At 48.3% G+C, this 15,585-nt stretch overlaps 1 protein-coding gene across 1 annotated transcript in view; it reads left to right on the top strand.

Annotated features, from left to right (window-relative positions):
• The window catches only part of KIF14 (kinesin family member 14), a 292,379-nt gene that overhangs the window by 243,066 nt on the left and 33,728 nt on the right, over nucleotides 1-15,585 (top strand). Inside the window, exon 24 of the mRNA XM_063940137.1 lies at nucleotides 5,950-6,198. Within this exon, the coding sequence (XP_063796207.1) occupies nucleotides 5,950-6,198 (249 nt within the window). The remainder of the gene's footprint in view (nucleotides 1-5,949; nucleotides 6,199-15,585) is intronic.

The raw sequence follows: 15,585 nt of genomic DNA, 5'->3' as shown, positions 1-15,585 counted from the left end.
ACATCTGTATAATTCATTAAGGCGCATTTTAAACTTACAGTGAATGACTGCCTCAATAAGCAGTGAAAGTACATAGAACCCATTGAATACAACGCATCTTTAGATTAATAGAGGGGGTGTATGTTAAGCGAAGTGGGCAGCTTGCGGCTGTGTTTTGGTGAACTACACTCTATCAACCTATCAGTAGTATTTATTTGAACAATTATAAATGAATCGATGTGCGTCTTTAACCTCTGTTGATGAAAGTTAGGGTTATGCCTCCTAATTCTCTTATTTTATTTTTATTTTCTCTGACGTCCTAGTGGATGCTGGGACTCCGTAAGGACCATGGGGAATAGCGGCTCCGCAGGAGACAGGGCACAAGAATAAAAGCTTTAGGATCAGGTGGTGTGCACTGGCTCCTCCCCCTATGACCCTCCTCCAAGCCTCAGTTAGATTTTTGTGCCCGAACGAGAAGGGTGCAGGCTAGGTGGCTCTCCTGAGCTGCTTAGAATAAAAGTTTAATTTAGGTTTTTTTATTTTCAGTGAGTCCTGCTGGCAACAGGCTCACTGCATCGTGGGACCAAGGGGAGAAGAAACGGACTCACCTGCGTGCAGAGTGGATCGGGTTTCTTAGGCTACTGGACATTAGCTCCAGAGGGACGATCACAGGTTCAGCCTGGATGGGTCACCGGAGCCGCGCCGCCGTCCCCCTTACAGAGCCAGAAGAGACGAAGAGGTCCGGTGAAATCGGCGGCAGAAGACAATCCTGTCTTCAGACTAAGGTAGCGCACAGCACCGCAGCTGTGCGCCATTGCTCTCAGCACACTTCACACTCCGGTCACTGAGGGTGCAGGGCGCTTGGGGGGGAGCGCCCTGAGACGCAATATAGATGACATATACCTTAGGTGGCAAAAGAATACATCACATATAGCTCCTGGGCTATATGGATGTATTTTAACCCCTGCCATTTTTACACAAAAAAGCGGGAGATAAGGAAGCGCCATTTTCCCTCACAGTTCCGCTGGAAGGACGGCTCCCTGACTCTCCCCTGCAGTCCTGCTTCAGAATCAGGGTAAAAAAGAGAAGGGGGGGCACTATTGGCAGCAAATGACAATATAAGCAGCAGCTATAAGGGAATAACACTTATATAAGGTTATCCCTGTATATATATATATAGCGCTGGGTGTGTGCTGGCAGACTCTCCCTCTGTCTCTCCAAAGGGCTCGTGGGGTCCTGTCCTCTATCAGAGCATTCCCGGTGTGTGTGCTGTGTGTCGGTACGTGTGTGTCGACATGTATGAGGAGGAAAATGATGTGGAGGCGGAGCAATTGCCTGCGTTAGTGATGTCACCCCCTAGGGAGTCGACACCTGACTGGATGATCGTGTTCAAACAATTAAGTGATAATGTCAACACTTTGCAAAAAACTGTTGACGACATGAGACAGCCGGCAAATCAATTAGTGCCTATCCAGGCGTCTCAGACACCGTCAAGGGCCCTAAAACGCCCGTTACCTCAGTGGGTCGACACAGACCCAGACACAGATACGGAGTCTAGTGTCGACGGTGATGAGTCGAACGTAATGTCCAGTAGGGCCACACGTTACATGATCACGGCAATGAAGGAAGCATTGCACATTTCTGACACTACAAATACCACTAAGAAGGGTATTATGTGGGGGGTGAAAAAACTACCAATAGTTTTTCCTGAGTCAGATGAATTGAATGAGGTGTGTGATAAAGCGTGGGTTTCTCCCGACAAAAAACTGCTAATTTCTAATAAATTATTGGCACTATACCCTTTCCCATCAGAGGTTAGGACACGTTGGGAAACACCCCCTAGGGTAGATAAGGCGCTCACACGTTTATCAAAACAAGTAGCGTTACCGTCTCCTGATACGGCCACCCTCAAAGAACCAGCTGATAGAAGGCTGGAAAATATTCTAAAAAGTATATACACACATACTGGTGTTATACTGCGACCAGCAATCGCTTCAGCCTGGATGTGCAGTGCTGGAGTCGCGTGGTCGGATTCCCTGACTGAAAATATTGATACCCTGGATAGGGACAATATATTGTTAACTATAGAGCATTTGAAGGATGCATTACTATATATGCGTGATGCACAGAGGGATATTTGCACCCTGGCATCAAGAGTAAGTGCTATGTCCATCTCTGCCAGAAGAACGTTATGGACGCGTCAGTGGTCAGGGGATGCGGATTCCAAACGACATATGGAAGTATTGCCGTATAAAGGGGAGGAGTTATTTGGGGCTGGTCTTTCGGACCTGGTGGCCACGGCAACGGCTGGAAAGTCCACCTTCTTACCCCAGGTCACTTCACATCAACAGAAAAAGACACCGTCTTTTCAAACTCAGTCCTTTCGTTCCCATAAATACAAGCGAGCAAAAGGCCATTCCTTTCTGCCCCGGGGCAGAGGAAGGGGAAAAAGACTGCACCATGCAGCCGCTTCCCAGGATCAGAAGCCTTCCCCTGCTTCTGCCAAGTCTTCAGCATGACGCTGGGGCTTTACAAGCAGACTCAGGCTTGGTGGGGGCCCGTCTCAAGAATTTCAACGCGCAGTGGGCTCACTCGCAAGTGGATCCCTGGATTCTACAGGTAGTATCGCAGGGGTACAAACTGGAATTCGAGGCGTTTCCCCCTCGCCGGTTCCTGAAGTCTGCTCTGCCAAAGTCTCCCTCCGACAGGGAGGCAGTTTTGGAAGCCATTCACAAGCTGTATTCCCAGCAGGTGATAATCAAGGTACCCCTCCTACAACAAGGAAAGGGTTATTATTCCACGCTGTTTGTGGTACCGAAACCGGACGGCTCGGTGAGACCAATTTTTAATCTGAAATCCTTGAACACTTACATAAAAAGGTTCAAATTCAAGATGGAATCACTCAGAGCGGTGATAGCGAACCTGGAAGAAGGGGACTATATGGTGTCTCTGGACATCAAAGATGCTTATCTCCACGTCCCAATCTACCCTTCTCACCAAGGGTATCTCAGGTTTGTAGTACAAGACTGTCATTATCAGTTTCAGACGCTGCCGTTTGGGGTTGTCCACGGCACCTCGGGTCTTTACCAAGGTAATGGCCGAAATGATGATTCTTCTTCGAAGAAAAGGCGTATTAATTATCCCTTACTTGGACGATCTCCTGATAAGGGCAAGGTCCAGGGAACGGTTAGAAGTCGGAGTAGCACTATCTCAGATAGTGTTACGTCAGCACGGGTGGATCCTAAATATTCCAAAATCGCAGCTGATTCCAACGACACGTCTTCTGTTCCTAGGAATGATTCTGGACACAGTCCAGAAGAAGGTTTTTCTCCCGGAGGAGAAGGCCAAGGAGTAATCCGAGCTAGTCAGGAACCTCCTAAAACCAGCCCAGGTGTCAGTGCATCAGTGCACGAGGGTCCTGGGAAAAATGGTGGCTTCTTACGAAGCAATTCCATTCGGAAGATTCCATGCAAGAACGTTTCAGTGGGATCTACTGGACAAATGGTCCGGTTCGCATCTTCAGATGCAGCAGCGGATAACCCTGTCACCAAAGACAAGGGTGTCTCTCCTGTGGTGGTTGCAGAGTGCTCATCTTCTAGAGGGCCGCAGATTCGGCATTCAGGATTGGATCCTGGTGACCACGGATGCAAGCCTGAGAGGCTGGGGAGCAGTCACACAGGGAAAAAACTTCCAGGGCTTGTGGTCAAGCATGGAAACATCTCTTCATATAAACATTCTGGAACTACGGGCCATTTACAATGCCCTAAGTCAAGCGAAACCCCTGCTTCAGGGTCAGGCGGTATTGATCCAATCGGACAACATCACGTCAGTCGCCCACGTAAACGGACAGGGCGGCACGAGAAGCAGGAGGGCTATGGCAGAGGCTGCAAGGATTCTTCGCTGGGCGGAAAATCATGTGATAGCTCTGTCAGCAGTGTTCATTCCGGGAGTGGACAACTGGGAAGCAGACTTCCTCAGCAGACACGACCTTCACCCGGGAGAGTGGGGACTTCACCCAGAAGTCTTCCACCTGATTATAAACCGTTGGGAAAAACCAAAGGTGGACATGATGGCGTCACGTCTAAACAAAAAATTAGACAGATATTGCGCCAGGTCAAGGGACCCTCAGGCAATAGCGGTGGACGCTCTGGTGACACCGTGGGTGTACCAGTCAGTGTATGTGTTCCCTCCTCTGCCTCTCATACCAAAAGTACTGAGAATCATAAGAAGGAGAGGAGTAAGAACGATACTCGTGGTTCCGGATTGGCCAAGAAGGACTTGGTACCCGGAACTTCAGGAGATGCTCACGGAAGACCCGTGGCCTCTACCTCTAAGAAAGGACCTGCTCCAGCAGGGGCCTTGTCTGTTCCAAGACTTACCGCGGCTGCGTTTGACGGCATGGCGGTTGAACTCCGGATCCTGAAGGAAAAAGGCATTCCAGATGAAGTCATCCCTACCCTGGTCAAAGCCAGGAAGGATGTAACCGCAAAACATTATCACCGCAATTGGCGAAAATATGTTGCGTGGTGTGAGGCCAAGAAGGCCCCTACAGAGGAATTTCAACTGGGTCGTTTCCTCCATTTCCTGCAAACAGGACTGTCTATGGGCCTAAAATTAGGGTCCATTAAGGTTCAAATTTCGGCCCTGTCGATTTTCTTCCAGAAAGAACTGGCTTCAGTACCTGAAGTTCAGACATTTGTAAAAGGGGTACTGCATATACAACCTCCTTTTGTGCCTCCAGTGGCACCTTGGGATCTCAATGTTGTTTTGAGGTTCCTTAAGTCACATTGGTTTGAACCACTCACCACTGTGGACTTAAAATATCTCACATGGAAGGTGACGATGCTGTTAGCCCTGGCTTCAGCCAGGCGTGTGTCAGAATTGGCGGCTTTATCATATAAAAGCCCTTACTTAATTTTTAATTCTGACAGGGCAGAATTGAGGACTCGTCCTCAATTTCTCCCTAAGGTGGTTTCTGCTTTTCACATGAACCAACCTATTGTGGTGCCTGCGGCTACTAGGGACTTGGAGGACTCCAAGTTACTTGACGTTGTCAGGGCCCTGAAATTATATGTTTCCAGGACGGCTGGAGTCAGAAAGTCTGACTCGCTGTTTATCCTGTATGCACCCAACAAGCTGGGTGCTCCTGCTTCTAAGCAGACTATTGCTCATTGGATTTGTAGTACAATTCAACTTGCACATTCTATGGCAGGCCTGCCACAGCCTAAATCGGTAAAAGCCCATTCCACAAGGAAAGTGGGCTCATCTTGGGCGGCTGCCCGAGGGGTCTCGGCTTTACAACTTTGCCGAGCAGCTACTTGGTCAGGGGCAAACACGTTTGCTAAATTCTACAAATTTGATACCCTGGCTGAGGAGGACCTGGAGTTCTCTCATTCGGTGCTGCAGAGTCATCCGCACTCTCCCGCCCGTTTGGGAGCTTTGGTATAATCCCCATGGTCCTTACGGAGTCCCAGCATCCACTAGGACGTCAGAGAAAATAAGATTTTACTTACCGATAAATCTATTTCTCATAGTCCGTAGTGGATGCTGGGCGCCCATCCCAAGTGCGGATTGTCTGCAATACTTGTACATAGTTATTGTTAACAAAATCGGGTTATTGTTGTTGTGAGCCATCTTTTCAGAGGCTCCTTCGTTGTTATCATACTGTTAACTGGGTTCAGATCACGAGTTGTACGGTGTGATTGGTGTGGCTGGTATGAGTCTTACCCGGGATTCAATATCCTTCCTTATTATGTACGCTCGTCCGGGCACAGTATCCTAACTGAGGCTTGGAGGAGGGTCATAGGGGGAGGAGCCAGTGCACACCACCTGATCCTAAAGCTTTTATTCTTGTGCCCTGTCTCCTGCGGAGCCGCTATTCCCCATGGTCCTTACGGAGTCCCAGCATCCACTACGGACTATGAGAAATAGATTTATCGGTAAGTAAAATCTTATTTTTTGTCTTAACAGGTTTGATGAATAAATCCAGCAGTTTTCTGAGCAAGTCCAGCAGCAGCGTGTGTTCAAATCCCACTGATTCCCATCTCCCTGGAATCTGCAAGGACCTAATAGGATCTGCACTGGATTACCTTGGCCAATGTCATGCAGACGAACGAAACCTTGCCGACAGTCTGATCCACTGTGTACAGATAGTGTGTACTGGAGTCCATGCTGTGTCTCAGGCATATGAGCAGCAGGATGAGGACAGCACTGATGCTTGTAAGTCTCAAATTGTCCTACATTCATTTGTATTCATTTTAGTGTGTGTTGTGTTTTCTCCTGGCCATTATCGGGAACACATGTCAATACAATAAAGTAAACCTCCCTCCCCACAGCTTTTCCAGGCAGCATTCTACAGTTTTAATTTGCTCCTTTTCCCATACATTCAGAGTGCAGAGCCTGACTGTTATTCCAGCAACTGTTAAGAGGTTTCCTGTGTGTGACCCAATAAGATGGTTCTAGTAAACTGATCTGCGTGGTCTCCTGATCTTGCTAACTCTGCATCTCACTCTTCAGCAGGACCTTTTGTTTTAGGGCCCTTCTTTTTAAATGCTCATATCAGAACAAGCTTTACCTGTATGGTTCTTAAAGTCATAATTCTTCAGCAACAGTGCCTTGCTGACTGTTATTCAGACCCATAGAGTTTTGAAATCCTACCTGCCCTGCTACTAGGAACAAAGTTTTAGACCTGATGTGGTTTACTCCATAGGGACCTAGACCTAAAGGGACTAGGTCTGTGTTTTTCCAAGGTGCTTTGTGCTTGGGAACTTCCCCTCCGTCGCCCACCAGGAACTTCAGTATTTACAGTACCAAAGTAAGCTAGGTGCTCTGTATAATGATTGCCATTGGCAGCTACTATGTTTGCATTTTCTTTATTTCTCTGACGTCCTAGTGGATGCTGGGACTCCGTAAGGACCATGGGGAATAGCGGCTCCGCAGGAGACAGGGCACAAAATAAAAGCTTAAGGATCAGGTGGTGTGCACTGGCTCCTCCCCCCTATGACCCTCCTCCAAGCCTCAGTTAGATTTTTGTGCCCGGCCGAGAAGGGTGCAATCTAGGTGGCTCTCCTGAGCTGCTTAGAATAAAAGTTTAGATTAGGTTTTTTTTTTTTTCAGTGAGTCCTGCTGGCAACAGGCTCACTGCATCGTGGGACTAAGGGGAGAAGAAACGGACTCACCTGAGTGCAGAGTGGATCGGGTTTCTTAGGCTACTGGACACTAGCTCCAGAGGGACGATCACAGGTTCAGCCTGGATGGGTCACCGGAGCCGCGCCGCCGTCCCCCTTACAGAGCCAGAAGAGACGAAGAGGTCCGGTGAAATCGGCGGCAGAAGACATCCTGTCTTCAGTCTAAGGTAGCGCACAGCACCGCAGCTGTGCGCCATTGCTCTCAGCACACTTCACACTCCGGTCACTGAGGGTGCAGGGCGCTGGGGGGGAGCGCCCTGAGACGCAATATAACAGTAATACCTTAGGTGGCAAAAAGAATACATCACATATAGCTCCTGGGCTATATGGATGTATTTTAATCCCCTGCCATTTTTACACAAAAAAGCGGGAGATAAGGACGTCGTGAAGGGGCGGAGCCTATCTCCTCAGCACACAAGCGCCATTTTCCCTCACAGCTCCGCTGGAAGGACGGCTCCCTGACTCTCCCCTGCAGTCCTGCTTCAGAATCAGGGTAAAAAAGAGAAGGGGGGGCATTTTTGGCAGCAAATAACGATAATAACAGCAGCTATAAGGGAATAACACTTATATAAGGTTATCCCTGTATATATATATAGCGCTGGGTGTGTGCTGGCAGACTCTCCCTCTGTCTCTCCAAAGGGCTAAGTGGGGTCCTGTCCTCTATCAGAGCATTCCCGGTGTGTGTGCTGTGTGTCGGTACGCGTGTGTCGACATGTATGAGGAGGAAAATTATGTGGAGGCGGAGCAGTTGCCTGTGTTGGTGATGTCACCCCCTAGGGAGTCGACACCTGACTGGATGATTGTATTTAAACAATTAAGTGATAATGTCAGCAATTTGCAAAAAACTGTTGACGACATGAGACAGCCGGCAAATCAATTAGTGCCTGTCCAGGCGTCTCAGACACCGTCAGGGGCGCTAAAACGCCCGTTACCTCAGTGGGTCGACACAGACCCTGACACAGATACTGAGTCTAGTGTCGACGGTGACGAGACAAACGTAATGTCCAGTAGGGCCACACGTTACATGATCACGGCAATGAAAGAGGCATTGAACCTTTCTGACACTACAAGTACCACAAAGAAGGGTATTATGTGGGGTGAGAAAAAACTACCAATATTTTTTCCTGAGTCAGAGGAAATAAATGAGGTGTGTGAAAAAGCGTGGGTTTCCCCCCGATAAAAAACAGCTAATTTCTAAAAAATTATTAGCATTATATCCTTTCCCGCCAGAGGTTAGGGCGCGTTGGGAAACACCCCCTAGGGTAGATAAGGCGCTCACACGTTTATCTAAACAAGTAGCGTTACCGTCTCCTGATACGGCCACCCTCAAAGAACCAGCTGATAGAAGGCTGGAAAATATCCTAAAAAGTATATACACACATACTGGTGTTATACTGCGACCAGCAATCGCCTCAGCCTGGATGTGCAGTGCTGGAGTCGCATGGTCGGATTCCCTGACTGAGAATATTGATACCCTGGATAGGGACAATATTTTGTTAACTATAGAACATTTAAAGGATGCATTACTATATATGCGTGATGCACAGAGGGATATTTGCACCCTGGCATCAAGAGTAAGTGCTATGTCCATCTCTGCCAGAAGAGCGTTATGGACGCGACAGTGGTCAGGGGATGCGGATTCCAAACGGCACATGGAAGTATTGCCGTATAAAGGGGAGGAGTTATTTGGGGCTGGTCTATCGGACCTGGTGGCCACGGCAACGGCTGGAAAATCCACCTTTTTACCCCAGGTCACTCCACATCAGCAGAAAAAGACACCGTCTTTTCAAACTCAGTCCTTTCGTTCCCATAAGTACAAGCGAGCAAAAGGCCACTCTTTTCTGCCCCGGGGCAGAGGAAGAGGAAAAAGACTGCACCATGCAGCCGCTTCCCAGGAGCAGAAGCCCTCCCCTGCTTCTGCCAAGTCTTCAGCATGACGCTGGGGCTTTACAAGCAGACTCAGATATGGTGGGGGCCCGTCTCAAGAATTTCAACGCGCAGTGGGCTCACTCGCAAGTGGATCCCTGGATTCTACAGGTAGTATCGCAGGATACAAACTGGAATTCGAGGCGTTTCCCCCTCGTCGGTTCCTGGAGTCTGCTTTACCAAAGTCTCCCTCCGACAGGGAGGCAGTTTTGGAAGCCATTCACAAGCTGTATTCCCAGCAGGTGATAATCAAGGTACCCCTCCTGCAACAAGGAAAGGGGTATTATTCCACGCTGTTTGTGGTACCGAAGCCGGACGGCTCGGTGAGACCAATTTTAAATCTGAAATCCTTGAACACTTACATAAAAAGGTTCAAATTCAAGATGGAGTCACTCAGAGCAGTGATAGCGAACCTGGAAGAAGGGGACTATATGGTGTCTCTGGACATCAAAGATGCTTATCTCCACGTCCCAATATACCCTTCTCACCAAGGGTACCTCAGGTTTGTAGTACAAAACTGTCATTATCAGTTTCAGACGCTGCCGTTTGGATTGTCCACGGCACCTCGGGTCTTGACCAAGGTAATGGCCGAAATGATGATTCTTCTACGAAGAAAAGGCATTTTAATTATCCCTTACTTGGACGATCTCCTGATAAGGGCAAGATCCAGGGAACAGTTAGAAGTCGGAGTAGCACTATCTCAGGTAGTGTTACGTCAGCACGGGTGGATTCTAAATATTCCAAAATCGCAGCTGATTCCAACGACACGTCTACTGTTCCTAGGAATGATTCTGGACACAGTCCAGAAGAAGGTGTTTCTCCCGGAGGAGAAGGCCAGGGAGTTATCCGAGCTAGTCAGGAACCTCCTAAAACCAGGCCAGGTCTCAGTGCATCAGTGCACGAGGGTCCTGGGGAAAATGGTGGCTTCTTACGAAGCGATTCCATTCGGAAGATTCCATGCAAGAACATTTCAGTGGGATCTACTGGACAAATGGTCCGGATCGCATCTGCAGATGCATCAGCGGATAACCCTGTCGCCAAGGACAAGGGTGTCTCTCCTGTGGTGGCTGCAGAGTGCTCATCTACTAGAGGGCCGCAGATTTGGCATTCAGGATTGGATCCTGGTAACCACGGATGCCAGCCTGAGAGGCTGGGGAGCAGTCACACAGGGAAGGAATTTCCAGGGCCTGTGGTCAAGCATGGAAACATCTCTTCATATAAACATTCTGGAACTAAGGGCCATTTACAATGCCCTAAGTCAAGCAAAACCTCTGCTTCAGGGTCAGGCGGTGTTGATCCAATCGGACAACATCACGTCAGTCGCCCACGTAAACAGACAGGGCGGCACGAGAAGCAGGAGGGCAATGGCAGAAGCTGCAAGGATTCTTCACTGGGCGGAAAATCATGTGATAGCACTGTCAGCAGTATTCATTCCGGGAGTGGACAACTGGGAAGCAGACTTCCTCAGCAGACACGACCTTCACCCGGGAGAGTGGGGACTTCACCCAGAAGTCTTCCACCTGATTGTAAACCGTTGGGAAAAACCAAAGGTGGACATGATGGCGTCACGTCTAAACAAAAAACTGGACAGGTATTGCGCCAGGTCAAGGGACCCTCAGGCAATAGCAGTGGACGCTCTGGTAACGCCGTGGGTGTACCAGTCAGTGTATGTGTTCCCTCCTCTGCCTCTCATACCAAAAGTACTGAGAATCATAAGAAGGAGAGGAGTAAGAACTATACTCGTGGTTCCGGATTGGCCAAGAAGGACTTGGTACCCGGAACTTCAAGAGATGCTCACGGACGAACCGTGGCCTCTACCTCTAAGAAAGGACCTGCTACTGCAGGGGCCTTGTCTGTTCCAAGACTTACCGCGGCTGCGTTTGACGGCATGGCGGTTGAACGCCGGATCCTGAGGGAAAAAGACATTCCAGAAGAAGTCATCCCTACTCTGGTCAAAGCCAGGAAGGACGTAACCGCAAAACATTATCACCGCATTTGGCGTAAATATGTTGCGTGGTGTGAGGCCAAGAAGGCCCCTACAGAGGAATTTCAACTGGGTCGTTTCCTTCATTTCCTGCAAACAGGACTGTCTATGGGCCTAAAATTAGGGTCCATTAAGGTTCAAATTTCGGCCCTGTCGATTTTCTTCCAGAAAGAACTGGCTTCAGTACCTGAAGTTCAGACATTTGTAAAAGGGGTGCTGCACATACAGCCTCCTTTTGTGCCTCCAGTGGCACCTTGGGATCTCAATGTGGTGTTGAGTTTTCTAAAGTCACATTGGTTTGAACCACTTTCCACTGTGGACTTAAAATATCTCACATGGAAGGTGTCGATGCTGTTAGCCTTGGCTTCAGCCAGGCGTGTGTCAGAATTGGCGGCTTTATCATATAAAAGCCCTTACTTAATTTTTCATTCTGACAGGGCGGAATTGAGGACTCGTCCTCAATTTCTACCTAAGGTGGTTTCTGCATTTCACATGAACCAACCTATTGTGGTACCTGCGGCTACCAGGGACTTAGAGGACTCTAAGTTGCTTGACGTTGTCAGGGCCTTGAAAATATATGTTTCCAGGACGGCTGGAGTCAGAAAATCTGACTCGCTGTTTATCCTGTATGCACCCAACAAGCTGGGTGCTCCTGCTTCTAAGCAGACGATTGCTCGTTGGATTTGTAGTACAATTCAGCTTGCACATTCTGTGGCAGGATTGCCACAGCCAAAATCAGTAAAAGCCCATTCCACAAGGAAAGTGGGCTCATCTTGGGCGGCTGCCCGAGGGGTCTCGGCTTTACAACTTTGCCGAGCAGCTACTTGGTCAGGGGCAAACACGTTTGCTAAATTCTACAAATTTGATACCCTGGCTGAGGAGGACCTGGAGTTCTCTCATTCGGTGCTGCAGAGTCATCCGCACTCTCCCGCCCGTTTGGGAGCTTTGGTATAATCCCCATGGTCCTTACGGAGTCCCAGCATCCACTAGGACGTCAGAGAAAATAAGATTTTACTTACCGATAAATCTATTTCTCGTAGTCCGTAGTGGATGCTGGGCGCCCATCCCTAGTGCGGATTGTCTGCAATACTTGTATATAGTTATTGTTACAAAAATTCGGGTTATTATTGTTGTGAGCCATCTTTTCAGAGGCTCCTTTGCGTTTATCATACTGTTAACTGGGTTCAGATCACAAGTTGTACGGTGTGATTGGTGTGGCTGGTATGAGTCTTACCCGGGATTCAATATCCTTCCTTATTATGTACGCTCGTCCGGGCACAGTATCCTAACTGAGGCTTGGAGGAGGGTCATAGGGGGAGGAGCCAGTGCACACCACCTGATCCTTAAGCTTTTATTTTGTGCCCTGTCTCCTGCGGAGCCGCTATTCCCCATGGTCCTTACGGAGTCCCAGCATCCACTACGGACTACGAGAAATAGATTTATCGGTAAGTAAAATCTTATTTTCTCCAACGTCCTTGAGGATGCTGGGACTCCGTAAGGACCATGGGGAATAGACAGGCTCCGCAGGAGATAGGGCACTTTAAGAAAGCTTTGGATGCTGGGTGTGCACTGGCTCCTCCCTCTATGCCCCTCCTCCAGACCTCAGTTTTACACTGTGCCCAGAGCGAGATGGATGCACTGCAGAGAGCTCCCTGAGTTCTCTGCCTAGAAAGCATTTTTGTTTGGATTTTTTCTACATTTTTACAGGGAGCACTGCTGGCAACAGGCTCCCTGCATCGAGGGACTGAGGAGAGAGGGGCAGACCTTCTTGTCTAAGATAGGCTCTGCTTTCTCGGCTACTGTACACCATTAGCTCCAGAGGGGGTGAACACAGGTTCTTACTGGGCGTCCACCCCCAGAGCCGCGCCGCCGTTCTCCTCACAGAGCCAGAAGAAACGAAGTCAGAAGACGTCTCAGGCGGCAGAAGCCTTCAGAGCTTCACTGAGGTAACGCACAGCACCGCAGCTGTGCGTCATTGCTCCCATACACCTCACATACTCCGGTCACTGTAAGGGTGCAGGGGGGGGGGGCACCCTGGGCAGCGATATAACATCTCTCTTATGGCAAAAAGTATATATACATGTACAGGTGGGCACTGTACATGTATATAAAAGAGCCCCCGCCATATTTTAGTAAGTTTGAGCGGGACAGAAGCTCGCCGCCGAGGGGGCGGGGCTTCTCCCTCAGCACTCACCAGCGCCATTTTCTCTCCACAGCACCGCTGAGAGGAAGCTCCCCGGACTCTCCCCTGCTTGACACACGGTGAAGAGGGTTTTAAAGTAGAGGGGGGGCACATATTTGGCGATTATACATTACAGCAGCACTAATGGGTAAACATTCTGTGTTTTTTCCTGGGTTATATAGCGCTGGGGTGTGTGCTGGCATTCTCTCTCTCTGTCTCTCCAAAGGGCCTAGGGGGGAACCTGTCTTCAGATAAGAGATTCTCTGTGTGTGTGGAGTGTGTTGGTACGTGTGTGTCGACATGTCTGCGGTAAAAGGCTCTCCTAAGGAAGAGATGGAGCAAATCTGTGTGGGTGCGTGGTGTCTCCGTCGACAACGCCGACACCTGATTGGATATGTGACATTAAGTGCTAAGATGATCTTATTACAAAAGATTAGAGAACAGACAGGGAATCTACCCATGTCTGCCCCTATGTCACAGAGACCTTCAGAGTCTCACAACGCTCACTATCCAAAATAATAGACACTGTTATCGACACGAAGTCTGACTCCAGTGTCGACTACGTTAATGCAAAGTACAGCCAAGACTGGCAGAAAAGTATTCAATATATGATTATTGTAAGAAAAGATGTTTTGCATATCACTGATGACTCATCTGTCCCTGACACAAGGGTACACATGTTTAAGGGGAAGAAAGCTGAGGTAAATTTCCCTCCTCTCATGAAGTAAAAGAGCGGGAATCTCCAGACAAGAAGCTGCAGCTTCCCAAAAAGAATTCTCAAGGAGTATCCTTTCCCTAATGGGGCCAGGATAAGATGGGAATCTTTCCCTAGGGTGTACAAGGCATTGACACGTTTACCCAAAAAGGTAGCGCTGATTTAACAGCTATCCTCAGGGATCCTGCAGATAGCATGCAGTAAAAGTACTTTGAAGTCCATTTACACACATTCTGGTACACTACTCAGACCGGCGATTGTGTCGGCATGGGGTTATAGCGCTTTAGCAGCGTAGTCAGATACCTTATCAGCGGAGGTTGAAACCCTAGATAAGGATGCCATGTTATTGTCCCTAGTATATGTATGTATATATATATATATATATATATATATATATATATATATAAGACGACAGACAATAAAGCAGTCAGCGGCACTCAGGGTCTTGTTGTAGCAAGCGGGTGTATTGAAAAAATCACTACATGATATATATATTTATATGTAAAAGATGTTGTCTTGTGTGTGTGTGTATATATATATATATATATATAGATTGGTAGAAAGAAGGCGGCACTCAGTCAGACTCTTAATGAAGACTTTGGGTCATTTATTTAGACCATGCTGGCCGACATGTTTCGGGGTGAACCCCCGTCCTCAAGGCCAAATACAGCAAGTGTATTGCTGTATTTGGCCTTGAGGACGGGGGTTCACCCCGAAACATGTCGGCCAGCATGGTCTAAATAAATGACCCAAAGTCTTCATTAAGAGTCTGACTGAGTGCCGCCTTCTTTCTACCAATCCATATAGTGGTTATTGCCACCAGGAGGGCACCGCAGCAATTTACATACTGAGGTACACGGGAGTGCCGGGCTATTCTCCTACATATATATATATATATATATATATATATATATATATATGAGACATGCCCAAAGAGACGTTAGTCTACTGGGTTCTAGAGTCAACGCTATGTCGATTTCTGCTAGACTTGTCCTGTGGAACATGCAATGGACAGGTGATGCCGACTAAAAGAGGCATATGGAGGGTTTACCTCACAAGGCTGAGGAATTGTGTGGAGAAGGGCTCTCGGACCTGGTCTCCACAGCTATAGCTGGTAATTCTGATCTTTTGCCTTATATTCCCTCACAGACTAAGAAAGCACGACATTATCAAATGCAGTCCTTTCAGTCGCAGAATAACAAGAAAGTATGAGGAGCGTCCTTTCTTACCAGAGGTAGGGCACGGGGCACAGCTAGTTCCCAGGAACAGAAGTCCCCCCCGGCCTCTACTACATCCACGTCCCAGGGGGAGCACGTCTTCGACTCTTCAGCCACATCTGAGTTCACTCACAGGTGGATCCCGGGGCAATAAAGATTGTTCTCAGGGTTACAAAGGAATTCGAAAGGTGCCTCCTCGCCGGTTTTTCCTTATCGGACCTACCGGCTTCTCCACCAGAAGGGGAGTTATATTAAATACAATTCACACATTGTATCTCCAACAGGTCCCGATTACGTACGGTTCGGTCAGACCTATTTAAAATTAAAACCTCTGAACCTATACTAGAAAGGTTCAAAATTAAAGTGGAATCGCTCAAAGCAATCATGGCCAGCCT

Source organism: Pseudophryne corroboree, chromosome 9, assembly GCF_028390025.1.
Source record: "Pseudophryne corroboree isolate aPseCor3 chromosome 9, aPseCor3.hap2, whole genome shotgun sequence".
NCBI lineage: Eukaryota > Metazoa > Chordata > Amphibia > Anura > Myobatrachidae > Pseudophryne > Pseudophryne corroboree.
The sequence above is the reverse complement of the archived record's forward strand: the minus strand, read 5'-3'. Positions and strand labels throughout refer to the sequence as shown.